Source organism: Acinonyx jubatus, chromosome E4 (assembly GCF_027475565.1).
Source record: "Acinonyx jubatus isolate Ajub_Pintada_27869175 chromosome E4, VMU_Ajub_asm_v1.0, whole genome shotgun sequence".
NCBI lineage: Eukaryota > Metazoa > Chordata > Mammalia > Carnivora > Felidae > Acinonyx > Acinonyx jubatus.
Window position 1 is genome coordinate 25,180,697 of NC_069395.1, and position 27,942 is coordinate 25,208,638.

Below are 27,942 nucleotides of genomic sequence, written 5' to 3' on the forward strand. Positions count from 1 at the left end.
GGATCAAGCCCTCTGTTGCTTAGCATGGAGCCTGCTTAAGAGTCGCTCTCTCTCCCCCTCTGCCCCTCTCCCTGGCTCACGGTCTCTCTCATATTCATATATTCATATATATATATATATGAATATATATATATATATATGAATATATATATATATATATATGAATATATATATATCCCTGATTCCCACCACTACGTCTCCCAACAAGCACTAACTGTCCTATAGTTTGGTGACCGGCTGCCTGAAAAGGGTGAGGAAGTCCAGGGGGCAGAAGTGGTGCTGGGCTGAGAACTTCTGGTCCGCCCCTTACTTTCATGACCTCGGAAGACATCACCCAACCTCAGCATTTGCTTCCTTCTCTGAAAGCAGCCACGCCAAGGATGTCAGCGGATTGGAAAGTGGTTATGGCTGGCTATGAGGCCACTGGACAGGGAAAGTCAGGAGGTGCGGTTTGGGGCTGGCCTTCTCCGAGTGCTCTTGGGAGAACAAGCCTGGACGCTGACTTGGAAGACAGAGCAGGATGCTGGGAACTTTGGAAGATGTGTGTGCAAGAAGGTTGCGTGTACCCGAGGTGAGAGGCGGTCTGGGCAGCACAAGGTGGTTTCAGGGTTTGTGGACACTGCTGCTGGGCTGGAGGACAGAGGTGCTCACCCTCGTTCTGTGCCCTGGCCTCGGCCATTCCCCATGTCAACCCTCTCTTAAACCTCCCTCCTTCCCTCCCAATTAGTCAGGAAGCTGTTCAGTTGGGGGAGCAGGAGGGTCAGCTACAGCAGCCGGCACCCCTCCCCGGGACTCCCTCTCTGGCTGGCTCCACCCCTCCAGCCACCACCCTGGGCAGAGGCCTCCTCCGCTCCACCCCACAACACCCAGAGCTGACTTCCGGCCCTGGAGGCGGCAGCATCCGGAATCCAGCAGGAAGGGTGCAGGGAACCCCGCCCAAGCCCAGGGTGGGCTCAGAGATCCACACAAACCAAACTCTCTGTCCACTTTATATATATATACATCTACAAGCACGCCCCAGCCGCACTCACGAGGCCTGGAGAAGGGCCTTCAGTCGTCCATCTTTGGCATCAATCTGTCAAAATCAGCTTTTCGGTACAGACTGCTCGCTCGTTTCTGTACAACATGAATTAAATATATTATCTGTCTTTGTGCTGAGTCACAGGACATTCACAGTACAGTGGGGGAGGAAGGGAGGGACTTGTGGGGAGGCCAAGACCCTCCAGGGCTGCCCCTCAGGCTGAGGGGTCGGGCTGGGCAGGGGTCTTGTGTAGCAAGGCCGGGCCTGGCCTCCTCTTGGCCTTGCCATTCGAGATTCAGCCAAGTGTTGAGGAGACCTTGGGGATACAACAGGCGTGCTCTGAAGGGGTGGTGAGGGCGCCTTCTTTGGGGCTGCGGCCCCTCATACTCCCAGCCTCTCAGGATCAAAGCCTGTGCGTTCTATCCCACCTTCCTCCACCTCAGACCGTGGCATTTACACCCTACCCTCTGGGGAGAGGGGTGGGCAGAGGTATGGGGAGGCTGGTGCCAGGATTGGGTGGAGCATGGATAGGGACACAGGGGTGGCAAGGAGGGAACGGGGTGGGGGGGGGCAGGGGCTGTGCTAGCCCCAAGGAGCCGAGGCCGGCCTGGCACCAGTGTCAGGGTGACCTTGCATATCTGCGTGTCACCTCCAGGACCCTGGCCCAGGGCCGGCTGATCAGCACCCGGACTCGATAAGCAGGAGCCGCTCTCAGGAAAGGGTGGACAGGCAGGAGCTTGGGTCAGAGCTCCAAGGGCAGTGAGTGCTCTACCACCTGCCAATTTAAGGCAATCCCGTTCAGACCAGGAAGAGGGATGGGAGCCAGCTGAGGTGACAGAGTGAAGCTGGTGGTACCAGGCCACCTCTGGACTCAGCTGGACTCCAGCAGCATATGGGGCCTCTGGCCAGGAGAGGGGATGGGAACATGATGAGGGTGTGGAGAAGGGGGGTGGGCTGCTATTCTCTCTGTTGCTCCAGGGACACCCTCCCTTTGAGTGGGGGGGGGGTGGGCTTTGGCACACACATTGGCACGCAGGACTCCAGGGTCCTAGACGAGGTTCCGTGCCGCTTCCTGCTCTCAGAGGGGAAGAGGGTGAGTGAAGTGTGGGCAGGGGTGGGGGGGGCACGGTGCTGCCCATGTCTTGGGCACGGTGCTCAGTCTGGCCCCTGGAGTCTCCCGCCTCTGTGGGTCCCACGCTGGTGCCCGAGCACTTCAGGGTGAGACAGGGTCTGAGGTCCCTCCCCACCCCCTCATCTCCTCCTAAGACAGCGGCTCCTCCGACTCCAGGGCCGGTGACAGACGGTGTGGTGTGTAGGTGAAGGCTGCAGGGGAGGCGTGTGGGAAGCAGGAAGAGGAAACAGCCGTGGCCAGAGGTCTTCTGGGCCAGCCATCAGCCCTTGCTCCTCAGTCCTGCTGGGGCCACGCAGGCCCCGTCCTGCCTGTGGTTGTGCTCACTGTGACCTCTCGTCTCTCGGGCCGCAGCAGGGGGGTCACGGCTCAGAAGATGCTCTGCCTCCGGCTCTTCCCTCGTCCTGGACAACAGAGGGGAGAGGTGGGGCTGCAGAGAGGGGCCTGGGCAGAAGGGGGCCCGAGATCGGGAGGGACGGCCGTGCTCCGGTGCCACTCTGACAGAGCCAGCAAAAGTATGGTCTCAGAAGCCAGCAGGTCCTGGGTTCAAATCCCATCTCTGTTACTTACTAGCCGCATGAAACTGTGACTTCACCTCCCCTATGCCTCAGATTCGGTGATTATGGGATTATTCAGCATTAATAGTACCTACTTCAGGGCACCTGGCTGGCTCAGTTGGGAGAGCCTGTGATGCTTGATCTTGGGGTCGTGAGTTTGAGCCCCACGCTGGGTGCAGAGATTACTTAAGAAAATATATATACACACACACAAGCACCAGCTATAAGGGGTGTTTTAGGATGGACTGGAATAACGCACCTGTCACCCCCTCAGCTGTCCCAGAGACATGGTATGGAGGTGACAGTATTCAGAGTGTGAATGTACCAGAGAGAGCACGCACCTTCATCAGGGCTTTGTCAGTGCTGTGTCTGGGGTGGGAGTTGACAAGGGACACCCTGGAGGAGGAAGCCTGGGCAGGAGATAGGGAAGCCAGCCCCTTCCCCGCTCCCCACAGGCTCCCCGAAGGAAGGCCCATGTTGTGGAGGCCATGCTGATTTCCCCGCTGCAGGAGGGGCTGGTGGGCCCCATCTCTGTTCTTCCGGAGGGAGGAGCAGCCTGCCTGGTCTACTCCAATAAGGGGAGTGGTGGGGGAGCCCCTACCTGGCTGCTGAAAGGCCAGGCCCCGGTAGCCCGGGTCCTTCTGGAGCTGAATCTCCTTCAGGGAGAAGATGGAGGCAGCTGTGACGAGGGAGGGAAAAGGCAGGGAGAGAGCTGGGTAGGGGCGACCTTCTCCTGGAGCCCGTGGCCCCCCACACCTCCTGGCTGGGGAGCCCCTTCATTCAGGACTGGGCCTTTCAGGCGGTGTCTTAGATCCCACAGTTTCTCCCCTTAGTGTCGGACAAGAACCCAAGGAAGGGAAGCCCCGGGCCCAAGGCTGCTCGGCTAGACTGGGACCTGGGGCCTCTTTGCTCCAGCTCCTCCGCCCACACCTACTGCCCCTTCTTTGGTTCTGGGACGACTCTGGTCCCCCTCCCCCAGCCTCCCCCAGACACTCACTATCTTCGAGCTGGTGTACACGCTCCCCCAGAGACCGGAAGTAGGGGTGGCTCAGGGCAGCCTCTGCTGACATGCGACTCTTGGATTCATACTGAAAGGCAGAGGGTAGGCTATTGGGCCCTGGCTAGGGACTCTGGGCACCCCTCTGGGCAGGGCAACTACTGCACTAAATTAGGTGGCCAGGATTCGAGGGGCCGCAGTCTAACCCAGGAGCCCCCGGGGTCAGCCGCCAGCCTCCAACTCCAAGCCAGTCCTAGGTCTCCACTCTTAGGGTCTCCAACTACCAAGAGAAAGACAGAAATGGGACTTCCAGAGAGTGACCTCCTCTTGGGATGGAAACACAGATGCTAAAGCAACCATGACCACAACATCAATAATAGAAATATTAACATGGGATATCACCAACTACCCTTCACTGCGTATTTACTTTACAACAGGTCCCAGACTGTGTTCCATGATCTCAATTTGTCCTCGTGACCATCTTCAAAACTACGAATTATTAATTCCTCTTTGCAGTTGAGGAAAAGGAAGCCCAGAAAAGTTCTAGAACTTGCCCACGGCTACACTGCTAGTAGGTGGGTCTGAACTGAGGTTCGAGTTCAGAGCACACCCACTCCCAAGTCCCTCTTGGGCCTGGGTTGGGGCGACAGGGTGGAAGATGGGGGAGACGCCTGAGCTCTGGCGGAGGGCCCACGTGGGGCATGGGGGTTCGGCGCTATTTGGCTGCCTGGGCCCGTCCAGGCGCACACTCACCAGGAGGAGGCTGGTCAGGAGGTGGATGCCTTCGGTGTCCAACCTGCACGAGAACGGAGCGGGCACAAGCCTGATCTGGGTGGGTGTGTGTGTGTGTGTGTGTGGCCACCTCCAGAAGGGACAGCTGGGACCACGAGCAGGCCAGGAGGTGTGGGGAGGCACGGCTACCTGGGAGCGTGACTGATGAGCGGCTGGGGGAGGTATCGTGGGAAGTTGTAGGCTCTGAACTCTGACAGGGCCAGCACACCGGGCCACGTCTCTTCCGTAGGGGTCCCTGGGGAGATGAGAGGGGGTGGGAAGGGCATGGTGAGGGGCCAGAGCCAAGGGCGGCTTGGAAAGGTGCAACGAAGGAGGCGGGGGCAGAGAATGGCCGAGGCCACAGGGGTGGCCGCCCGGTTGAGAGCGAGGGGGAGCCCCTCTTCCCAGTCCCTTTAGGCGCCTGGGCTGGACAGAGTCCTGGCGCCCCCTGGTGGCGAGAGGGAGGGAGCGGCCGGAGACTGACCGAGGAGTCGGAAGATGAGGTGTAGTTCCTCCTTGACCGTGGAGCCGGGGAAGAGGGGCCTCCCCGTGGCCATCTCGTAGTGGATGCAGCCCACGCCCCTGCGGGGAGCAATGGGCAGGGGCGGCGTCAGGCTGGGCCTCCTCGCACCTGCCCTTCCTAGGGCTGCTCCACCAGGGCACCAAGGATGCCCTGCCTGCCACGGTGGCTCGAATGGTCATGGCTCTGGGGTGGGCGGCCCGGGACACTGGAAGCTGGCACAGCCCAATCCGCCACCGTGGCCTCTCTCTGGGGCTTCTCTCGGCTCTCCCCTCACGCTGTGGAGTTTGCGGCTGCACCCATGTGGCATCCTTAAGCAGTGCTGTCTCAAGCTTTGTCCACGTGTGCCCCCACCGGAAGAGGAAAGTCCATAAATCCACTCTCCTGGGGAACCCCTGGCACAGAGCACAGTGGCCATTCATCGGAAACCTGTGTTTTAGCTTTAAAACTGGGCTGATTTTTCATTTGACCCCAAATCATACGCGTGTTAATTTTCACACAAAAACAATATATCCTTTCCGAAATTTTCAGTAGAACCGACGCTTGGGGGAGATTCCTCACGTTTACTCTGGAAGGCCTCCCGTACCCTCTGGTCACCTCCTAGGGGTCCCTGGGGGCATGTTTCAGAAGCATAGCCTTGGAGGGTCTGTTTAGAGCCAGGGGAACCCCGGGGTAGTCCAGACTTAGTTTTTCGTATCCAGCTACTTCAGCAGGATGTCACATGGCTTCTAGTCAAAGGTTAGGCAGTTCTTTGCAGAGGGACTTGAGGCCGCAAAAGGGAATGTGGGGGTGTGAATCCCCCTCACCTTGGCCCCACGGCGCTCACTCACCACATATCGATGGGGGTGGAGTACTCTGTGGACCCCAACAGCACATCGGGGGGCCTGTACCACAGGGTCACCACCTCATTGGAGTAGGTCTTCGTGGGCACCGACTTGGCCCGCGCCAGGCCTGGGGACAGACATGTCGCTGAATCTCCCTCCCCCACAGCCCCCGCCTCCCGAGGACACCGTGCCAGATCCCCCCTCGCCCTGCCGGGCCGTGGCCCTCACCGAAGTCAGCCAGCTTCAGCTCCCCCCTCTCGCTAATCAGCAGGTTCTGTGGTTTCAGGTCCCGGTGCAGGATCTTGCGGCGGTGGCAGTAGGCAAGGCCCCGGAGCAGCTGGAACATGAAAATCTGCGGGAGGAGGGGAAGCGGACGGTGAGTGAAGGACACAGCGTGTCCCACGTGGGAGACCCCGCGTCTCTGCCCCACGGCTCGGATGGGGATGGGGCAGGGACGGAGGGGCAGCGAGGTGTCCGGAGAAGAGCAACCTCGTGTTCTACCCACGCTGCTCCCCATCCTGGGCTCCGTCCGTCCCAGGGGATCACATCCGCAGAGGAGGGCATCAGGTGTGCTGGAGGCCAGAGAGTTCTCTGGCCTGGGAGCTGGGGGTGGGGGGGGGGTGGGCACGAAGGGCCAGGAAGGGCCTGGGCGGGGAGGTGTGCCCTTGATTCTTTAACAATGACCAGAAGAGGTCACTCATCCTTTTACGCTTATCCAGAAGTCTCCTTTTATCCATACACTCATTTGACGGATGGGAAAGTGCTGCTCGGAGCTGGCGAGGGGACTCTATGTCAACAGCTAGATGGTGGTAGAGGGTGTGTGTCTGCACTGGTGGGGTAGAGAAGTGTGCTTACCCCGAATGGCAGTGACCTTGCACACCCTCATACATTTGAAATTTTTTTTTAACGTTCATTTATGTATTTTTTGAGAGAAAGAGACAGAACGTGACAGGGCGAGGGACAGAGAGAGGGAGACACAGAATCGGAAGCAGGCTCCAGGCTCCAAGCCGTCAGCACAGAGCCCGACGTGGGGCTCGAACCCATGGGCCGTGAGATCATGACCTGAGCTGAAGTCGGACGCTCAACCGACTGAGCCACCCAGGCGCCCCAACCCTCATACACTTGAAGGTCTGAGCAACCTCAGCAGCTGGGCCCCTATTGGTGAGCGTGGGTTCCCACGCTGGGCTTGAAAACAGGTGGGTGCCAAGATAGGGTGTCGGAGGGGAGGCGGCCCTCCTTGAGGCCCTCACCTTGACATTGTGCATGCTCATGAGGTTTCCACAGTGGTCCAGATACTGCTTCAGGTCACTGTCCTGGAACACAGAGCCTGGCTCAGCCCTGACTTGTCCTGACCCCCGGCCGGAAGCCCCTCCCTGGGCAGAGCCCAAGGTCCGAGCTGTCCTTTAAGCCCCCCTGGCCCACTCCTGCATGGGAGCATGTGAGAACCTGGTTCTAGAACCAGGGGGCCTGGGCTGCCCCCTCCCGCTGTCCCCACCCCTACCACAGAAAGAAGAAGCCGCTAGCCCCAGCCCAACTCACCAGGTACTCAAACACCAGGGTGAGAGACCGCTCCGTGTGGATGAGGTCATGCAGCGTCACAATATTGGCATGCTTTAGATTCTTCAGAAGAGACACTGTGGGGTGACAGGCCCACCTGGGTCCCTGGGGCCCCACAAACCCCTCATTCCCTCTCTTCCCGCGATCAGCCTCGGGAGCCCCCCCACCCCCCAGCAATGACCCTCTGTCCCCAAGCTCCCACTGGGGATCAGGTCAATGAAGCCCTCCTCCCAGGAGCCCCCAGGAGCGCAGGACCCTAGGACGTTGTACCCTCTCGGATGGCGGTGCAAGGCGCCCCCTCCTCATGCTCCAGCCGGATCTCCTTCAGGGCCACGAGGTTCTCTGTCAGTTTGCTGCGCCCCTTGAAGACTGTGGCATAGGTACCCTGGGGACAAGAACCCCAGCCGCACCAGCCACACTCAGGGCCCACAGTCCTCTGTCCAGCACCCTCCCCCTCGTGCCTCCGCTTGGGCTGGGCCCTTCGTCCTTCTTCTCCTTTCACTGTTATTCTCTGTTTCCTCCGAGGGCCACCTCTCTATGACTTTCTCCCTCCCTCCTCCCTGTTCAGGATGCACTGTCCTCCCCCGAGGCCCCCAGTAGGCTAGGTGCCCTTCTATTCTAACACCAGTTTTGCCCTTCCTCGTGTCGACGTTTACAGGTCGGTCTCCTCTTTGGGTTCCGGGAGGGAGAGGGCTGTGTCTGTAGACCTCCGCCCACCCCAAGGCTCTGACACCAAGCGTGGTAACAGAAACTGCGGACGGCACCCAGTGCTTACCATGTGCCGGGCACTAAGTGTGCACACGAGCTTATTATAGTAACCTGTTCCGGCCTCACAACCCTAGGCGGCAGAGCAATTGCATCTCCATTTCCAGAGGAAGAAACTAAGGCAGAGAGAGGTCATACGACTGGCCAAGGCGACAGAGCTAGCAAATGCTAGAGCAGGGATTTGAATCCAGAGAAGTACTTTCAGGCAAAAAAAAAAAAAAAAAAAAAAAGGCTGGATTATGCCCAGAGCCCACGGGCCACTGTGTCCTCAATGTCCTCCAGGACCTGGGCCCCCCTCAATGCCTGCAAAAGGCTGGGCCAGACTGGCCGGCCAAAATGGTATGCCTCTGTGGGGCAGGGGCAATGAGAAGGCAGGGAGGGCAAGGAAGACGCTGACCCTGCTCTTGAGCGTCCTGCCTGGTCTCTTACCTCCCCCAGTTTGTCCAGTTTCACGTATGTTTCCAGTTTCCCAAAGCCGATATCTGACTGAGAGGGAGAGACACAGGGTCCTGTGAGCTTCAAGGCCCCAGAAGCCCCACATACATGACACCCCCCCAACCAGCCTCTGGGAGGGAAGGGAATGAGACCCCCATTGGTGAGAGGGAAGAACAGAGGCTAGTGGGGATGAGGGCAGCCACGAATCCTGCCTCTTGGCCTCTCCCCTCTATCCCTGTGATAAAGGAAGGAGCCTTGGAAGTAAGAGTTCCCTCCTCCCCTGGCAGTGGAGGGTGTGGAGCCAGGGCTGGGGCACATGGGACTGCCACACACCTTCTCACTGTCTCCACCTTGCTCAGATGACCAGCTCCCCCTGTGCAGGAACTGTGCCTTTCAGGACCCAGTTCAGAACCCGCCTCCCCGGCAGCCTCTCTCATCAGCATACCTTCTCTAGCTCAGTGGTACCCGACCCTTAACGACAAGATTTCTTGACCCCACCACCCGGAGTCTAGTTCTGTAGGTATCTGGAGCAGGGACCAGAGTCCATGTTTTTTGCAAGATGCTCCCAAGGAAATCTGATAAGCGTCCGCGACTGGAAAGCACGGGCCAGCTGGTCTATGGATCTCACCCCAGTGGAGATCCTGGGGCCCAGAGAGGGCTGGGGGCTCAGCCCCAGGCCAGGCGGGACTCCTCTAGGGAAGGGAAGTTGACCAAGTACAAGGTTTGTGAGTCTCCTGACGCCAGCAGGTGGCGCTGGAGGTCCACAGACTACTGCAGGCCTCAGCTGGGACCCTCAAAACGAGGACTGATGTATCCAAGTTGGGGAGAGGATGGTCCACCCTGGTGACCTCTGACCCTTTTAGGACTCACCAGGGATGCTCGGCGGGACATGCGGCTGAGCGGTTTGGGCAGGTCTGGACTCTCCAGCTGTAGCTTCTGCAGGAATTCCTGGGGCAGGCGGATGTCCATGGGCAGAGAGAGCCTCTTACTGATGTCCTACGTGGCCAGGATGAGACAGGGACACTAGCATTTGCTCCAGGTTACCTCGTGCTGTGGGACCCTCGCCTTTCCCCCAGGGCCCGGCTTTCCTGTACAGCAATCCCAGCAGGGCCAAACCATGGACTGTGGCCCCAGGCTCACAGCTGCTTCAAAGATGTGCTCAGAGACGTATGTGAACACACAGGGGTTGCTGTGTGACCTTAGGAGGTCCCTTCCTCTCTCTGGGCTGCAGTATAACCATCTACGGAATGAGGTTCCTACAGACGCTGTGATTCTGTAAGCCTGTTTTTCATTTACTTGGGCACATGCATACGGGTCACAAGAACAATAATCAAATTGTCCAGCCCTTGCCATGTACCGGGACTGTTCTATGCACTTGGTATATATTAACTTGCCTAATCTCCACGATGGCCATTTTGACACAAGGAGACTGGTATGCAGTGCTTGAGAAACTTGCTCAAGGTCGCAGAGCTGAATAGTGGCGGAGCTGGGATTTGAACCCATGAAGTCTGGCTCCCACGCAACCACCCTCCTTGGGCATACGTTGTAGACGCGTCTGTCACCTGCACAGGGCAGAGCCCTGGGCCCCTCACCTCCATGGAGAAGCGGCGCTGATTCTGCCGCCGGTACTGCATGCCCGGGGACAGCTGCCCAGGGTCCTCCCCGCTGTCTGTCGGGGAGAAGGTGCTGGACGCCGGCTGGGGGTCTCTGCCGAGAGGACTGAGCTGCAGGTCTGCGAGCAGAGGCATGAGTTGCCCACCCCGGCCCTCTGCCCCGGAGGGAGGGGAGGGGTGGGGAGGGGAGTCTGCTGCCCCACCTCTGTCCTTCCCCAGCAGTGAGGGCGTGGTCAGGACGCGCCAGGAGGGGCCGTGGGGGAGCATCAAGGATGGGGCGGGGTGGGGGGGCAGACACCTCACCCTCATTGCGCCGGTTGTGGAGCTGGTTGAACTGCTCTGTGAACTCGGTCAAGGACTCCTCGATGGTCTCTGTGCGGGGCACGGATAAGGAAAGACGACGCTTAAAGTTCTTCATCTTGTTCATGGTCAGCAGGGACCAGGCAGCAGGGCCTAAGACGGGAGAGGGGAGAAGGGCAGGTGAGGACACGGCACCGGGTCCGTGCTGACACCAGATGTGAATTCTGGGTCTTGGTCTCCGTCTGCCCCTCGAGCTCTGGGGCCCTGCATCCAGAAGCTGGGGTTGCATCTTCTTAACCAAAGTTAGAGCCCCCAGAGGGGAGGACCTAGCAGCCCTCTTCCTCCCCAGGATCCCCTGCCCCCCGGGGGAGACGGTCACACCATGAATCAATCAGTATAGCAAAGTACTGCTCATAATAGCTGCACGATGTGCCAGCAGGACCCTGGGGGCCTCACCGGGGCCAGATGGTAACCTTTTAGCTGCTGGAGGTCTAGAAGGTTCTCAAAAGAGGCCTCGAGTGGCAGCAAGGGGACCGGAACTCGGTGACGCTCAGGCCAAATAGCTCTTTACCAACTTGTATGTGAGAGCCTGAGTATGCGAACAGCCAGTAAGCCTTACTGATTGACGCCCACAAGCTGGACATCAGCTCTGCCTACAGCTTTGTGACAGACTCTGGCCCCAACTCCCATTTCATCGTGCTACTGACACCTGGAGGTCCCTCTCTGGCTTGTCCTAGGTCCCTGGGAGACAGGAGAAGAGAAGGGAGGGACAAGGGAGGGGACATATGCATCTGAGCGGGCCCGGCCCCATCTCTCCAGCTGGAGGGAGGTCAGGAGCAGCTGAAGGTCTCAGGGGAAACACAGAAGTTTGCCGGAAAAAGAGGGCCCCAGGGACAGGAGGCTGGGCCTGTCCCTCGCCAGAGCCCCGAGGGCAGCAGGGTGTCCACTGCAGAGAACACAATGGGGGAACAGGGTGGGCTGCTAGGCTCACCCCCAAGGCCCCTGTCCCAACCAGAAAGGGCTCCCTCCTTGTGGCTCCCCAGCCCTCCTGCCCTGTGAGTGAGAGGACACCCCCAGCCACCCAGTAAGACTGCTTCTTCCTACAGACACTTTCTTCCCTATCCTGCCCTGAAAACCAGAGCGGGGCTGGCCCACCTCGCTTCCCCCAAATCACCCCCTCCCTGCTCTCCTCCATGATTTCATAAGCTCTCGGTGTGGCTGCCCTCATCCCGCTCTGCCCACACCTCCCTCAGCTGCAGGGGGACTGAGAGGCCTCACAAGGGCCCCACTGACGCCTGCCAAGAAGACACCCAGGGCCAGTCCTGTGATGGGAGGGGGGCACCCTGCACCCTCTCCCAGCTTTTACCCAAGCACCAGGCACAGCCCATCCCCAAGGGATGCTCTCCGCCCCGTCACTAGCCAGTACCCCGTTGCCAAGGCAACCAGACCCCTCCGGAATCCTCCCGGTTTAAGGGATTATGGGTCAGTAACATGTTTGCTTTGCTTAATGATCATCCTCTGTCCTCAGCCAGCCTGGAAAGGGTCCCTTCCCTGGGCCTGCTGGCTCCTGGCTGCCCCCAAATGCACCTGAGTCGTGGCCCTGCAGCAACCCTGAGCCCAGAGACTGGGGGTGGCCAGGCCCTCTTTCCTCAGGCCAGCAGGTCTCAGCGTAGAGGTCTCAGGTCTGCACTGCCTACCGAGCCCATCTCTGTCAGCGGGTCCTGGAGGCTCACTTAGTTCAGTGAGGACTGAGCAAATGAGGACTGAGCACCTACTGTGTCCAGGCATTGTGCTAAGGCACGGGGGTCACGATGGCGAGTAAAGTGCGGCCTGTGTTCTCAAGGAACTCGGGCTGGTGACACCTTTGATGAGAAGGTATCAGAAGCTCTTCTACCAGCTTCCTTGGCAAAGCCCAGCAGGCTTGGACTTTCCTGTTCTCCATCCCTAAGCTCATTCCTGCCAGCCAACCTCAGCTGCTCTTCCATGGCTCTTTGCCATCTCGGGCCTGCCTTCTGCTTTTTAAAAAAAAAATTTTTTTTTGATGTTTATTTACTTTTTTTGAGAGAGAGAGAGAGACAGAGACAGAGCGTGAGGGGGGAGGGGCAGGGAGACAGGGAGACACAGGATCCGAAGCAGGCTCCAGGCTCCGAGCTGTCAGCACAGAGCCCGACGCGGGGCTCAAACCCACGAACTGCGAGATCATGACCTGAGCCGAAGTCAGATGCTCAACTGACTGAGCCACCCAGGCGCCCCGACAAGACTAATTTTTAAAAATCAATGTCAAAAGCTCATTCTGATTAGTTTACAAAGAATAACATTAAGGACGGACCAATGTATTTTCTAATTACATACGTTCTATTAAAATCTGTCATCATAGAATAAACGCACAAAGGAATTTAGTCCGTTGAGGCAGAGCTAAACTCCGTATTTTAATCCAGATTCTTACACTTTCTAGGTTATCAACACATTAACACAAAACTATAGTGCAAAATTTTAAGGATCCGAACAAAGAATTTATCTTAGTTTTAAGGCAAGTCAGAAAAATTTTCAGTTGAGCAGCACAAGATTTATCAACCTTAATAAAGATTTAAGTAACACACATATGAAATACAACATAAAAAGACTACTTTTTCATGGCATTAACAGTTTTCTGTCGGTATGATGTCCTTAAGACACCTGCACAAAGTGGCAGAACTGGGCACACCATAATCATCATAAGTCCCCATCTATAAATTTAAAAACAAGCAGAGTTACTATTTGTGAGTCCCTCAGTGGAGTCCAATGACCACTCACTGATGGGTGTCTATCAGGAAAGGTTTTGGTTTTTTGTTTATTTATTTTTGAGACAGAGAGAGACAGCACAAGAGGGCAAAGGGCAGAGAGAGAGGGAGACACAGGATCCGAAGCAGGCTCCAGGCTCCGAGCTGTCAGCACAGAGCCCAACGCGGGGCTCGAACCCACGAAGCGTGAGATCATGACCTGAACTGAAGTCGATGCTCAACCGACGGAGCCCCCCGGGCGCCCCTGGTGCCTTCTGTAGGACTCACAGACGGGAAGCTCCCAGAGGGCAGCCACCCCACTTCACGCTGTAGTGGCAGCCAGCTGAGGGCGAGGGGGTGTCCCGCGATAGTAGTTTCGTGATAGCGGCGGCATATGGGTTCCGGGGACAAGAAGATCTAGACGCGTCCTACCTGTGGCCTCCCATTCCCAAGCAGGACAGGAGAGCGGAGATGTCCCCACCGTACAGGTCCATTGTTTACCAAGCGGGCTGAACATTAGCAGCACCAAGGGAGTATTTTTAAAAACTCAGATTCCTGGGTCTCACCCTCAGAGTCTGGAACGGAGAATGGGGACTGGGAAAACTAATTTTTTTTTTTTTTTAAAGAAGCATCCCCAGTGCTCTGGACATGGAGCCATGGTGAAAAGCATCCGATGTCCAGGTAAGGGATGGTAGTTCACCCCGGTTTCCAGCTTCTGTGCTGATGGGGAATCCTCAGAGCTGGGGAGGTGCAGGAGGGCAGAAGGAAGGCATGCCGAGTAAAGCAGCAGACCCCCCGCCCCTCCCTGCCAACCACCACCGCACAGAAGGGAGAGGAATGTCTGCCCTGCAGACTGATGCCCCAGGCTTGGTCATCGTTACCCTAGGGCCTCGCGGCAGTGGAGGGGGGGCAGTCACTTGGCTCCTTGAGGTCTGAGCTCTGCCAAGAGGGACTAGTCACGCCCCCTCCTAAAAACAGGGCTCCCCCATAAAGCCGTCCTGCAGTCTGGGATTTATGGGATGGCATGCTGGGTTTGTGTTCAGGAATCCACCAGTAGCTGCCATAAATCTTATGCCCTTGCTCTTGTCTGTAGGGAAGGGGGGCTCATTAAAGGCCTTCGGGGAGGGAGGCCCCCAATTTCTGCAAGACTCGCACCTGCTCCTGCTCTCTCCTCACTTCAGTTAGGAGCCAGGAGCCACCGGCTTGGGTCTAGGGTGGGGTGGAGGGTGGGGTGGGAGCTGGAAGGAGGGTGAAGCAGAGGACGGCTTCTCAAGCAGGAATGCAGGGCCACGCGATGCGGAGGGATGGGCACCGGCTGTTCTCCACCCACTCGGGACCCAGAGGAAGTGATTGTCACTGTAGCAGGAGGGATAGAGGGCAGATGTAAGGATGGACTTTCTGATGGTGACAGTGGAGCAGGCGGCAGGGGTGGTGGCCACAGCAGAGAGTGGACGTCTCTCTCTGCTGGGGACAATCGGGGCATTGAGCCGGACAGGGTCTTGGGTGTGACAGGGCAGACGGAGTGGTGAATGGTTAGTTGTTCCCCAGCTCAAGACATAAGATGCCTCTGTCGCTTTTCCCTTGAGAGAATCGGCTCTTCAGATTTGGGGGTCAAGGGGGAAGGGAGATAGGAAAAAGGCCTGTCACCTTGGTGCTGTCTGCCCCTCACCCCCATCTGGGGACAGAAGGGCTCAGTGTGACCCAGCCTGCGGCCGGCCCAAGGCCGGGCACAGTGTGGCCTTTGTCCCTGGGCCAGGGAGCCATCTGGGGCTGCCTTCGTGCAACTGGTGCCAGGGGAGGAGGGGGATGGGCGTGGGGGATGCTGGCCTGGCTGGGCTGTCTGGGGGGGGGGCATGTTGAAGCAGAAGGGCCCCCCTCAGGAACTGTGGGGTAGACCCTCCACAAGCAGATGCCCAACTAGGCCTTCCCTCCTGCACCCCCTGCCAGGGAAGCCTAAAGCTCTCAGCCTACCTGCTGTCACTTCCTCCCGGGCATACACCGGCCAGCCCGGAGCTTCCTGCTGGGGCCAGAGAAGCGGGCAGCACAGGAGGAACCGGCCGGGAGGAAACCGACACTTGCCCAGAGGCCACCATGCACCCAGTGATGAAGGGCTGAACTTCTGGAATGTCAGCCGCAGCACTTACAGATCCACCACTGCAACCCCCTTGCTGGCCCAGGCAGGGAGGATGCTGAGGCTCCAAGATGAGAGCTGACTTGCTCAAAATCATGCGGCAACTTCCTGGTCATTGCCGAGCGCACAGACTCCGTGACCACACGGCTCCTTGCTTCTCTTAAGGGGAGCTCTCCCCACCCCACCCCTCCCTATGGACGAGGCTGTGAGTGCTGTTTCCTGTTCCAGGTCTCTCCCACCCCCGCCCCGATTTAAAAACCAAATTCAAATCCTGGTGTTACATTAGCAGGGCTGGATGGTGGCAGTGATGTTCTATGATCTCTCTTAGCTTTGGTTCTGGTCCTTCATTTGACAAGTATCTATTGAACGGCTACTACATGCCATGCCCTGTTGTAGACCCTGAGAATCCATTTATGAAAGAAACAGACATAGTTCCTGCCCTCATGGTACTTATATTTTAATGGTGGGGAGCAGCAGACAAGCAAACAAATACATAAATGCACAGGATGTTAGATGGCGACAAGTGCAATGGAGGAAAACGAAGTAGCAAAGAAGGATGGGGTGTGGGGGGGTGGGGTGTTGCAACCTGAAACAGGGTGGTCAGGAAGGCCTCCATGGGGAAGCGACACCTCAGGAAGAATTCCAAGAAGGTGTAGGCGAGGGAGTTAGTCACGCCGAACCTGGGGGGGAGCAGATCAGTGCGGAACAGGAGGTGCAAAGGTCCTGAGGCAGAAGTGTTAGTGTGCTCTAGGAACAGCAGTGTGGTTGCAGAGGAGGCCATGGACGAGCACGGAGCAGATGGTGTTGGTCCCCACAGGGAACAGGAAGGTTCTGGCAGATGACTGACATGATCCCACTTAGATTTTAACGGGTACCTCTGGCTGCTGTGTTGAGAACAGACCGTATGGGCAAGGAAGGAAGCGGGGAGCCTAGTCAGGAGGCTCCTGTAGAGATCCAGGTGACAGATGGTGGTGGCTGAGACCAGCGTGGGAGCAGTGGAAGTGGTTGGCTTCTGGATACATCTTGCAGGTGGAGCCAAAGGGATTTACGAACGGATTTGTCCAGGGGGTGACAGAAGGGAGTCAAGCGGGACCCTGAAGGGCTCTGGCTGGAGCACGTGGAAGGATGGGGTGGCCATCGGGGCAGGTGAGCAAAGCTGGGATGGAGGTTCTGGAGGGAAGCCCAGGAACTGGGTTTGGGGCAAGTGTTGATGTCCAGTGGGCACCTGTGTGCAGGCACGGAGCACCCGGACACGGTGCAGCCCGCACAAGGAAGACACTAGGAGATGTCAGCTCTTCTCTAGTCTTCTCTCAAGCCCCTGCTAAGATGCAAGGATGTGCCGGAAGAGAGGCCCCAGATCAAGCTCATCAGACACGTCCCTCGCACACCTCTTTACAGCCTGTGAAGGGCTCTGAGACCCCGGATGGAAGAGGGGCAGGAGGCAGGAGCCCGCCAGCTATCTGCAGGCCTGAATCCCCTGACAAAGAGGGACAGGCCAGGCAGGCAGGGTCCCCCCCCCTCCCCCCACCCCTGCTCAGACTGATACAACTCTCCAAAGCCATGCAGGGCAGAGGACCCCGGTCCTCAGAGGGGAGAAAGCTCCCCACAGCAGGCCAGGCCGGTCCACAGGCCCTTTGCACAGGTAGTCCGGACACAGCCTGCTGCCCCCGACCCCAGGACAGCCTCTCCCAGCCCCTCCCGCCTACCACCTGCCGGGCCCTTACTGGGAAGCTATGGAGGCAGAGAAGGAGGTTGGCAGAGCATCCAGGGAAGCTGGGTAGGAACGTCCACCTCACGGAAGTGAGACTAACGTGGAAGGCAGGGGTCAGCTCCATCCCTTAACCTCCAGGGAGCCAGGCTTTGAGATTCCTCTCAGCAAACCCTTCCGAGAAGCCCTTTGCCTTCTCCCTAAATAAAGCCCCAATCTGCAGCCTGCACCCAAGGTCCTTCGATCCAGCCCCCTTGCTCCCCGGCTTTGCTCTCCCCGCTCCCCACAACCCTAGCTCGGCTCCAGCACCTGTACCCCCTGCACACGGTTCAGGCCTGGGGTCTTCCAAGGCTTCCCCGAACCCCCAGGGCCACCGGGCGGCCCTGTGATGGACACAGTCCGAGAACGCGCATAATCTCCCAGGGCCACAGTGAGGACTTTTCAAGTGCCTCTCCCACAAGGGTGCTCTGCTCTCTCTGCCCGGTGCCGGTGACATACAGCAGACAGGCACGTGGTAAGCACCTACTGGGTTCCAGGAACAAGTCAGATGCTTCTCCCAGCCCCTCTTCTGGTTTCATCCCGTTTTCTTTTCTTTTTTAGATCCCTGTCTCCGTGGTCCCGGGGGCAGGGCTCCAAGGACAGAACTCCCAACTGCCCACTTTCTGGAGCCCAGAGGGTCTGAGCCTCAGTCTCAAAGGCTGCCCACTGGCCAGGATCCTCAGGGCACCCTCTGCTGCTCGCTCCCTGCCCCCAATCCCGGTCACTCTGCCGCTTTGGGCGGGTTTCAAAAGAACAAGAGGCCACGGCCGAGCAAGTTTGCAGCCGTCATGAGCTGGGACTTCAGAGACATGCCCTGTTCCCAGTGAGAAGCGTGCCTCAGGGAGCCCTGCAGATATTACCTGTTCTGCCCTCCTCTGGCTGCCCCTGCCCTGCACAGCGTGGGGCTTCGGTTTCTCCAGCTTGTGACAAACCTCAGGCCCGCCAGTCACCCCACGGCTGCCTGAAGTTGCTGCCACAGCAGAAGCCCCGGAGCCCCCATCACGGACCTCACCCCCGCCCCAGCTCCGGCCTGGATGGGAGGCTGGGAGCCTGGCGCGTTCTGGGTGGCCAGCCTCGAGGAGGACAGATAGGCCCACAGCCGCCCTGCCAGTGAACAGACGCTGCCCGCAGCCTCTGTTTGGAATGCAGGAAGCAGGCGGGGAAGGCCTTCCGGGAGCCAGCCGAGCTGACCCGCAGGAAGCATGGTCAGGAGGTGAAGTGTCTGGGGCTCAGGGGGGGCCTCTGCTCTCTGGACAGATGCACCATTTACCCCTGCAGGGTCCCACCTGATGGAAGTGTCCTAGAGTGAGGGCCACATGCTGTCCAGGCCTGCTCTCCGAAATTCTCTGCCGCTCGGAGTATGGAAGAAACCCCAGCTCTCCCACTTACCAGCACCGTGACCTGGGAAGACCCCCCCATGCCTCAGTTTCCTTGTCCGCTAAGTGGAGAGAATACCTAATCCCCGATCCAACTGCCAAGAAGCTGCCAGACTTAACTTTCTTCGCTACTTTCTGACAATATCACTCTCCTCTTTAAAATCCTTCAAAATAACATTGCCCTCAGACAGAAGTCCAAACTCCAGGGCCCAGCCAACTAGGCCTCTTGTGTTTTGATCTGTCTCCTTCTGGAGTCTCGGCTCTCACCCCTCCCTGGAGGGTTATGGAGTTAACCTCCCATATGGAGGGTTGGTAAGACTGCTTCTAAACTCCAGTGTTGCTTTCCCTGGAAAGTCACATGTGACCGCACCTCCTTCCTTTAGGTAAAATGGGATGCTTCCTCCCTGTTGCTCCCATTCCAGCCTGTGAACATCTGTCCCTAGACTGTGATGTCCTTCGGGACAAGAGCAGGGGCTCTGTGAGCTGTTTTCCCAGCATCTTACACAGGGTAAGGAACCTACAAGGTGCTCAGTCCGTGTTCGTGGAGTGAATGAGACCATCGGGCCACTGCACCCCAATGGCCTGTTTCAAGCTCTTCCCTCTGCAGCTATGATGGGGACGAGGCCCGTTGTCCTCCCTCCACCCCCCCCAAGGTCCCCTTGAACCTCCAGGGTGCTCTCTCTGTGTGAGGCATATGTGATTCTCTTCCTACACCCAGCCCAGCCAAGGCCCTGATTCTAAGTGGTTCTTCTCATCAGGCCAGCTCTACTCTAAGCAGGTAGGCCTCGAGCACAATGGGGGTGAGCCTGGCCCTGCCCTCCTTCTGGGCACACCAAAGCGAGCCCTTCGGCCCAGTCAACCAGCCCTAGTCCCCCGGGGACGTCGCTCCTCCTTGGTTCTCCTGACTCTCAGTGGGAACTGGAACACGGGCAGGACTGGTGGGCCAGGGACTAGGGAAAGCCAGGGAAACGCTCACATCTTCAAGGCCTGACAGAGGCGCAGACTCTTCCACGAGGCCCTCTGCGACGGTCCTCCCTTCTCCTCCAACCGGAAAGCCCACTGGCCCCAGCCTGCGGCATGCCAGCCGTCCCCAAGCAGAGCACTTGGCACCCTGTACTGTTCCTGTTCACCTGTCTGCTTCTCCAGTTTGCCTGTGAGTTGTTAGGGCAAGCACTGGGACTGACTCGTCATTTCATCCCCAGGGCCTGGCACTGAGTGAGCCCTCAAACGATCAGTGAGGGAGTACCTGGAAGGTGTGAGTTCTGAGTTCTAGGGGCTGTTCAGAGACAAGAGAACAGCCAGGAACAGCCAGGAGACTGTCCGTTGCTCACTGGCCTCGAGGCCTCAGCTGTAACCGGACCTTCCTTCTCTAGCCCTCCACTGATGGCAGTGGTGGGGGCCAGGGGGCCACTGAGGCATGGGGGGAAGCTGCCTGCCCCACGACAACTCCCTCAGTGAGGTTTGCAGAGGTCTCTACTTGGGCTGATGACCCACCATGATGGCTAGACTGGTGATGGAGAAAGTCCTAAGGCGGGGGGGGGGGGGGGGGTTCCAACCAAACACCATCGATTGGGGCCTACAGGGCTTGTGGGGAAGGGGGGATGACAGGGCCTGGACCCTCCTCATGGGTTCCCATCCCTCAGGGACAGACTCCCAGTGCCTCACAGGTCAGGTGCATTATCCGGGATCAGACCTTGACCTTGACCCCTCCTGACCCCCTGACTGCCCACTTCTGGCCCCTCTGTGTGGGCCCCACACCAACCCTGCTGATATTCACTCTCTGTTGCTCTCTTTGGCTTCTTACGGTTCAAGGAATGGAGGCTCATGTATCATCTTCTCGTATTTTCTTTTTGACCCTTTTTGAGACCCAGCTAAGTCCAGTCTGCAATCTTTAGGGAGGCTCTGAATTTGCAAGTGATACGATGGGACAAGGTGCCCTTCCGCCAGTTCTAGTCCTGGCAGAACATCCCAGACCAGAGGCTACAGCAAGGGGCAGTGTAGGCAAGACCTGTCCCCACATTGTCCTGCTTCCAGACCGGGCCCGCCTCCCCTGCCAGGTGAGAAGCCCGCTCCTTTCAGCAGGCTCCATTAAAGACCCTCAAGGATGGGGTGCCTGGGTGGCTCAGTCGGTTGAGCATCCAACTTCGGCTCAGGTCATGATCTCACGGTTTGTGGGTTCGAGCCCCGCGTCGGGCTCTGTGCTGACAGCTCGGAGCCTGGAGCCTGCTTCTGATTCGGTGTCTCCCTCTCTCTCTGCCCCTCCCCTGCTCATGCTCCGTCTCTCAAAAATAAATAAATGTAAATAAAATAAAATAAAGACCCTTAAGGAAGGTCCCTCAGCCACCTAGCCCAGCATTTTCATTTTTTTGTTGTTTTTGTTTTGTTTTTTTAGATTTAGTTTTTAAGCAATCTCTATACTCAACATGGGGCTTGAACACACAACCCTGAGATCGAGAGTTGCATGCTCCACCGACTGGGCCAGGCGACCCCAGTCTAGTGTTTTCAAAATCCCAAGGTCTGGAACCTTTTCTTCAGTCCCAAAGGAAACAGCTCACACCTGTGTCCTCTGCATTTGCTGAAGTTTAGAGGCCGGTGCCCACCAGCTTCCACACGATAAAAAGGAGGAGAAATAAGGCCTATCAAGTTCACCCACCCTGTCCCTCATCCACGGAAGAAGCCCAGCTTTCATGGTGGTCTGTCACGGGATCTTTGTTAACATCAAGTGCTAGCATCCCTGGGGACCTCTCAGTCTCAGGAGCAGGGAGGGCAGGAGGGGAGGCTTTCCCAGCATCTCTCGACTCTGTTCCTATTTATATTCCACTCCCAGTCGTGCCCCGTCCCCCCCCCCCCCCCCAGGTCTGGCCCACATTCCAACAGGACCCTCGGCCAATATTTCCCAACCTTTAGGGCAAGCTGGCCTCCTCACACTCAGCAGGTCTTCCCTCCCACCAGGCTGGGCCCAGGCGGTCCCCTCTGCCCAGACCTCCTCCCACCCCTCCCCGCTTCCGAGGCGCCCTCCGAACATCTCACAGTTGTTCAGCTTATCCTCTAAATGCCCCCATCAGTGGCCCCTGCTGCCTGGAGCTCAGGCTCCCCCACTGGTTTCTCCTCGTCACTCGCTCCTTCCACAAGTACCTGCTCCGGGCCAGGCACAGTCCCAGGCTCCACGCCCCGTCTTCCCCTCCCTCAGCCTCCCGGCTCTCCTCCTGCTTCTCTCTGCCCCTTGCGTCTGTCAGATTCACTTCCTCTACCTGTCCCTCAGTGCCCGGGCTCCTCCGGCCCTCTGTTCTTCCCCTCCACACACTTTCCTGGTGACCTCATGCTCTCCCGTGGTGGAAACCACCAGCCACGTGCTGATGACTCCCAGACCCACAGCTCTGGCCCCAGCAAGCCCCAGAGCCTCAGTGCTACCTGTAGATCTGACCACCTGCCGGGCCACCGCCGGCTGGATGTCCCCCCACCAGGGTCTGAAATACTAGAATAAACCTCACTGGGCCCGGATGTAGCAAATAGTTTGAGATGTGTTGTTAAGTGGAAAGGGCAGATGTGTACCACTGGTAAAGGTGTGTGTGTGCTAGATAGGCACGTGTCATACGTATACACTTACACATGTGGACTTGTAAATACGAACACTAGATACAGTCCAGAAAGATGCAGGTTAAAATGCTAACGGGAGTGAGCTCAGGGTGGCAGAATGGGGGTGACTGTCGCATCTTCTTTTTGCTTATTCGCATCTTCCAATACTTCCACAATGGCCATTCATTGCTTATGTTAAAAGAAGTAACACTTCTTTTAAAATAAAAAGAAAGTATTTTTAGATTGAGATTCCGAAACTGTTTAGTGCAAGCCTTGGGAGGGCTATAATTATCTGGAACAGGGATTGGCCAACTTTTTCTGTAAAAGGCCAGAGAGTCAATATTTTAAGCTTTGGGGGTCATATGGTCTCTGCGGCAGTCACACAACCACCCCCCCCCCCCCCCGCCTTGTAGAAAAGTATCCAGAGATGGGGCGCCTGGGTGGCTCAGTCGGTTAAGTGTCCGACTTCAGCTCAGGTCATGATCTCACAGTTCGTGGGTCGGAGCCCCGCATCGGGCTCTGTGCTGACAACTCAGAGCCTGGAGCCTGCTTCAGATTCTGTGTCTCCCTCTCTCTCTGCCCCTCCCCTGGCTTGCGATCTGTCTCTCTCAAAAATAAATGTACATTTAAAAAAAAATTTTTTTTTAAATACCCAGAGACCAGATGTAACCAAGTGAGTGTGGCTGCATTCCAGTAAACTTTGACTCGTGGACAGTAAAACTTGAATTTTATGTAAGTCTCCATGTCTTCGAATATTATTTTCTTCTTCTGACTCTTCCCCAACCATTTAAAACCGTAGAAACTATTCTTAGCTCACGTGCCATACTGCAACAGGCTGGACCCGGCCGAGAGCCAAGTCCCTTGTCCCCGAGCATCCAGTGCCTGTGTGACACTTGAATCCAGCACCCCCTGCTTTGAGAGGTTTTTTTTTTTCCCCTCATTATCTGGCTGTGGGGAGGCCTTCCAGGGTTTCCTGGTTCATCTGAGCCGTGGCAGGGACCAGGTCCACAGGCCTCCACTGGGGAAGCCCCTGTCCGTGCTCCAGAGTTTAAAAGAACGGCAGAGAGAGTGTCCCTCCTGGAGTCTCAGAGTACAGCTCACCTGATCAGCACGACCGGCAAAAGCTGGAACCACAAACCAGCGGTCTTGCATGGAGCTTTAGAAATCCCTTGATCTGTGCCCTCATTTTTCAGGCGAAGGCAAGACTCAGAAAGGGGAATGGGCTGCCCAAGACCACTCAGGCTGAAGAGGCCGAGTTGACACCAGAACTGAGGGCCTGTGACTGTAAGTGCAATGCCCTTTTTGCTCCCTCAGGGACTGCAAGGACCTGCCCAGAGATAGCTCTCTCCGCACAGGGCAATATCACCTAGACAATCATCAGCCCACCCAAGGACCCGCTTGCCTAGGGAAGAAGCCATGTCAGGTATGGCCTCAGCCCAGAACACGGCACCCAGCCCAGCCACATGGAGGGTACTGCCCACTGGGCTCCGTGCCACGAACAGGGAGAGGCTCTGGGACCCCTCGTCTGGCCTCATCCCAGAGGTGGTCTGGAGACCCAGCACTGCTGACGTTACGAGGGATACCCTCCGGCACAGGACCTACCTCCTACCTGCTTCCAGGCACCGAACCCTGCCACGGACACGGGGAAGGACCCAAACCGGTCACCCAGCAAGGGGCTCCTCTGCTGGATGGCTGGGGCCAGGGGAGAGAAGCAGCCCAGTTCCTGAAGGGACCCCCAGAGGCAAGAAAGGGTGGGTTTCTTTAGGGAGGCAAGATGTAAGGACAGAAACCATCCTGGAGTTCTGCTGGAACTTACCACGATAACAATAAAAATGCAGAAGGTGCCTGGAATGAGGGAGGGTGGAAATGGCTTAGGAATACTGCCCTTCTGGATTTGAGGCCTAAGCCCTGGTTTCTACAGGGGCCATGCAGAGGCCAGGCTACTGAGAACTGCTACGCGTGTCCCAGTGACTCCGCTGGCCACCGCTCCTCGATGACGACACGAGGTGAGGCAAAAAGCTAGGAGTGCTGTGGCCACGACCCCACGGACATCCTCGTAACCACACGAAGTAATACTGCGACTCTCCCCGTTTTCTAAATGAGGAAACTGAACCTTGGGTGAACAAGTCCCTTCACCTAGACCCACCGCTCACTGAACAGCAGGGGCAGGATTTGACCGAACCTCAAAGTCTGTAAAGTGCCCCCACCCACGCAGGACATTAGACGGCACTTGTAAAGAATGAGTGAAGGCATCAGCCGTTACGAAGTCCTCTTGTCTGTCCCCCGGCCCCCCCTAATTCCAGGGAAGACCTGAACGTCGGTAGGTGCGGTGGCAGCACAGGGTGAACCATCCGCGGTTCCAAGAAAGAGGCTCTCACCACCGTCCCTTCAAAAGTTCTGGCCAGTGTCTCCGCCACCAGGGTGCCCTGTCTCAGCGGGGACACTCATGCCTGCAGGGAGCTTCAGGACCCTTTTTGGTTGTAAGCTAAACCTCTTCCTTGCCTGCCCACCCCTCCCCCTCTGCAGACGAAACTGGGAAGATTTCAGAAGCAGATGGGCTCTCCTTCAGACAGGAGTTCTGGCTGAGACGCGCCTACAGCTTTCCTTCTTCCTTCATCTGCTGCCGCACCACTGGCCAGCTCCTGCCGGGCCTGGCCCCCAGCTCTGGGGCGACCCCCGGGACCCCAGCCCCCTGCCCCAACGGCCAGAAGCCCAGCCTCAGCGCTGGGTTCTGTGGGTGTGCACGCCGCTGTGGGGACCAGGACGAGACAAGACTAACCGTGGCGTGTTCCCACCCCCTGGAAATGGCAGAGTGCCCACTCAGCAGCTCACGCCAGGAGGGCAAAGGCAAAGGGTCCAGGGTGGGGGAGAGAAGGGGTTAGGGCAGGACACAGGGCTAGAGAAGAGAAATGTGACTTGTTCCCAACGAGGTAAAGCTGATCAGGTGAGTTTGGACCCAGGCCAGCCACTCCCTCAAGGACAACAGAGCCAAACAGAGACGGTAATTAATTAAGTAGTGAGCAAGGGTCTCCTTACCCCAGGAAATGGAGGCCCCGCCAGAGGCCTGTCAGAGCAGGAGGCTGTTGGTTTTCCAGCTTCCGGTGCCCCCCTCACTCATGCTGGGAACTAGAGGGCGGAGTCCCTACCACACAGACTCCTGGTCCCCTCCTGGCAGGTTTCCATCCAACCCTTCTTTCCCAACCTGCAAGAGCAGAAACGATGTGCAGGGCCCAGCCTGCTGGAATTAGGAAAGCCTGCCTCAGTCTCTACCCCAGAGCCAGGCATGGTGTGATAACTAGGAAATTTCCTTCCCAAATAACCTTCCACGGTACAGCTAGCAGTCATTTAACATCTGCTGCGTGCCAGGCACTAGGAGTTGTTTTATTTAACTCATGTGACAATCCTCCTTACGATGAGCCCCATTTCACAGATGAGGACACTGAGGCTGAGAGAAGCTCAGGAGTTTGCTGGGGACAGGGGAGTCACACAGCTTGTATGTTCTGGAGCCGGAGTCCAACAAGACCCTGGGTTTGCCCTCCCGTGTAGGTCTCAAACTCAGGGAGGAAAGGAATCGGGAGGGATAGACGGACATGCCGGACAAAAATCCCAGACAGGGTGACCCCCGAAAGAAGAGGCATGGCTGGGGTAGCAGCTGAGAAGACAAGCCAGGCTCCACCCTACAGCATGGGGCGTGTTTGCCTGGGCCCGGCCGGCCGACGACAGAGTCTGGGTCTACAGAGAAAACAAGTACAGCCGTAAAGGCAGCTCCACATCCCCTGGGCCCTGGGGGGTGGCTTCCAGGGCAGGCGGCTGGATCCCAGGAGATCTCAGACCAAGAACCCACTTGTTCCTCAGATCTGGTGCCTTGTCTCCTGCGACCCATGGAGAAGCCTGGCTCCGCCTGGCACAGGACAAGCAGGGGGGCCTCATTTACTCGGAGCACCACACCCATCCTTCCTTCTCCTGAGGACTGATGTCAAACCAGAGAACCCCCAGAGTGGGCTGGGATCTCCCTTGATGGGGCAGGGACTGCGAGCAGGGAGCTCGGGGTCGGATGAAAGAAGGCTGGATCCCACTTATGTGGGACTCTGGGAAAGTTGGCCCCTCAGACTCTCTGTTTCCTTGCCTGTAAAACGGGGCTAGTAATACCTACTTTATAAAGCTGGGTAAGACACTGCTTGGCACCCAGTAGATATTCTATAAATGGTAGCCATCAAGGCATTCAGAAATCGGATGTAACTACTGAAGTCTACTCTGGTTCCGGGAAGCCCCGTGAATATGGGAAGAACAAAGGCTCCAGGCTCCTGGAAGGGCATGGGCAGACAGCGGGGAGAGTCCCAGAACCCTAATGGGCAGTGAGGTTGCAGGGGTGGGGGGAGGTCTGCCTCACAGGTTCATCAGTCCAAACAGGAGGTGGCTGGGGCAGAGTCATCCGAGACAGTAGCTTTGCTGTGGCAAGGTGACCCTCTCTCCAGACCGCCTTCAAGATGCAGACCCAAACCCAGAAGACACTGTTGCCTGGGCCCATCCTTGCCTCCCCTCCACCCTCAGCCATTTTCCCAGCCCCCTCCCAAGGCCACACTAAAGGTAGGGGCTCTCCCAGGGCCGGCAGTGCCTGTCAGCCCGGCCTCCCAGCATCTTGGAGGCCTCTGCTCCCTCAGGCCAGCGTCCTGGAATGTGCCGTGTGCCCATGCCCAGTGGAAAACGCCACCGAACATGCTGTATCTCACAGGGTACTGACCAGGAGGGGCAAGCTGGTGTTGGTAGTGAGTCACAGCGCCCAGGCCGCAGCTGGGGAACTGCTGAGGGTTAGGCTGGGGGGAGGGAGGAGATTGGGGGGAGCTGACCTCCCCCCACTCCTCACACCACCCTAACTTTGCAGCCCCCCACCTTCCCCCCCCCTCTCCCCCACCGCCTCCCTGTCAGGAAAGGGTTTGGAGAGCCTTAAAGAGGCCACTGGTGCCTAGGGGCGTGCTGACCCCACAGCACAGAAAATCAGTCACTGTCTCAACAGCCGGAGGCCCACAGGGCCTGCAGACAGCTCCAGGGAACCCCTGCCACCAACAGGGAGAGGGGAGAGGCTTCCAGCCCATTCCCGATTTCAGATCCCCGATCCTCCCCCTCCAACCTCCCCCCCCCCCATTCAGCAGAATCCTCCAGCCACATAGCGCAACAGGCCGCCCGCCCTTCCCCACCGCTGTATTATTAACCCTTCGCCCACGACTGCTGCGGGGTGGGGGCCGCTGCCCCCGTGGTCTCCCTGGTGGGCAGAGAAGAGGCAGCAATCCCCAGAGGCCCCAATCCATCCCCCTCTCCCCAGCGCTGGAACCTGCAGGGCTTCGCGTGTCCTTCCACCTTCACCCCAGGGCTCTGGTCTCCCACCCTCCAGCCTGCCACTCTGGAAAGTTCACCGGAGCCCAGAAAGCCCTTCAAGGCGCGATCTGGCCCCACATTCGCGGGTTCTCCCGTCACCCGGAGACTCCTGACCCTTGCCCTTTCCAGGAGGAAGGGCGACTAGAAAGCGCCTGGTCGGAGCCTGGGTGGAAAACTTTGCTTCCTAGGGTTCTGACCGGAGCCCGGGGGCCAAAGTGAGTCCCGGCGGAGATTCCCTGGGTGGGGGGTGGGGGAAAGCTGCGGCTGCAAAATAGCGCACCTGGAACTTGGGAGGGGGCCGCACGGGGCATCACCCACACCCGGCACACTGGCCCCTACGCCTCGTGATCTCCGATCTCCCCGCGGCGCTCCGGCATTTCCCTCCAACCTCTCGCCCCAGGGCAAAAGCAGACCGGCGCCTTTAAGAGCCGCTCCGCTTACCTTTGCTCGGTTTACCCGGCGCCGCGGTGCCCCCTCCTCCGACCGCCCCC

The 27,942-nt window shown here is 57.9% G+C and overlaps 1 protein-coding gene across 5 annotated transcripts; it reads right to left on the reverse strand.

Moving 5' to 3' along the window:
• Positions 1-973: 973 nt before the first annotated feature.
• On the reverse strand, positions 974-27,916 carry CDK18 (cyclin dependent kinase 18). 5 transcript variants are annotated; one of them, XM_053209314.1, is made up of 16 exons: positions 27,893-27,916; positions 10,493-10,642; positions 10,169-10,308; positions 9,447-9,572; positions 8,571-8,627; positions 7,647-7,761; positions 7,359-7,453; positions 7,070-7,132; positions 6,048-6,171; positions 5,826-5,946; positions 4,960-5,057; positions 4,626-4,731; positions 4,458-4,500; positions 3,705-3,795; positions 3,309-3,363; positions 974-2,554 (listed from the first exon to the last, which is right to left on the reverse strand). In XM_053209314.1, exons 2-16 carry the CDS (start codon positions 10,614-10,616, stop codon positions 2,413-2,415), a joined length of 1,500 nt encoding a protein of 499 aa, XP_053065289.1. In that variant the 5' UTR covers positions 10,617-10,642; positions 27,893-27,916; the 3' UTR covers positions 974-2,412. The 5 variants fall into 5 exon arrangements, with proteins under 5 accessions (XP_053065289.1, XP_026930674.1, XP_026930675.1 ...); XM_027074873.2 differs by lacking the exon at positions 27,893-27,916 and adding an exon at positions 27,732-27,875; XM_027074874.2 differs by lacking the exon at positions 27,893-27,916 and adding an exon at positions 27,732-27,874 and having other exon boundaries at positions 3,309-3,386.
• Positions 27,917-27,942: the final 26 nt, after the last annotated feature.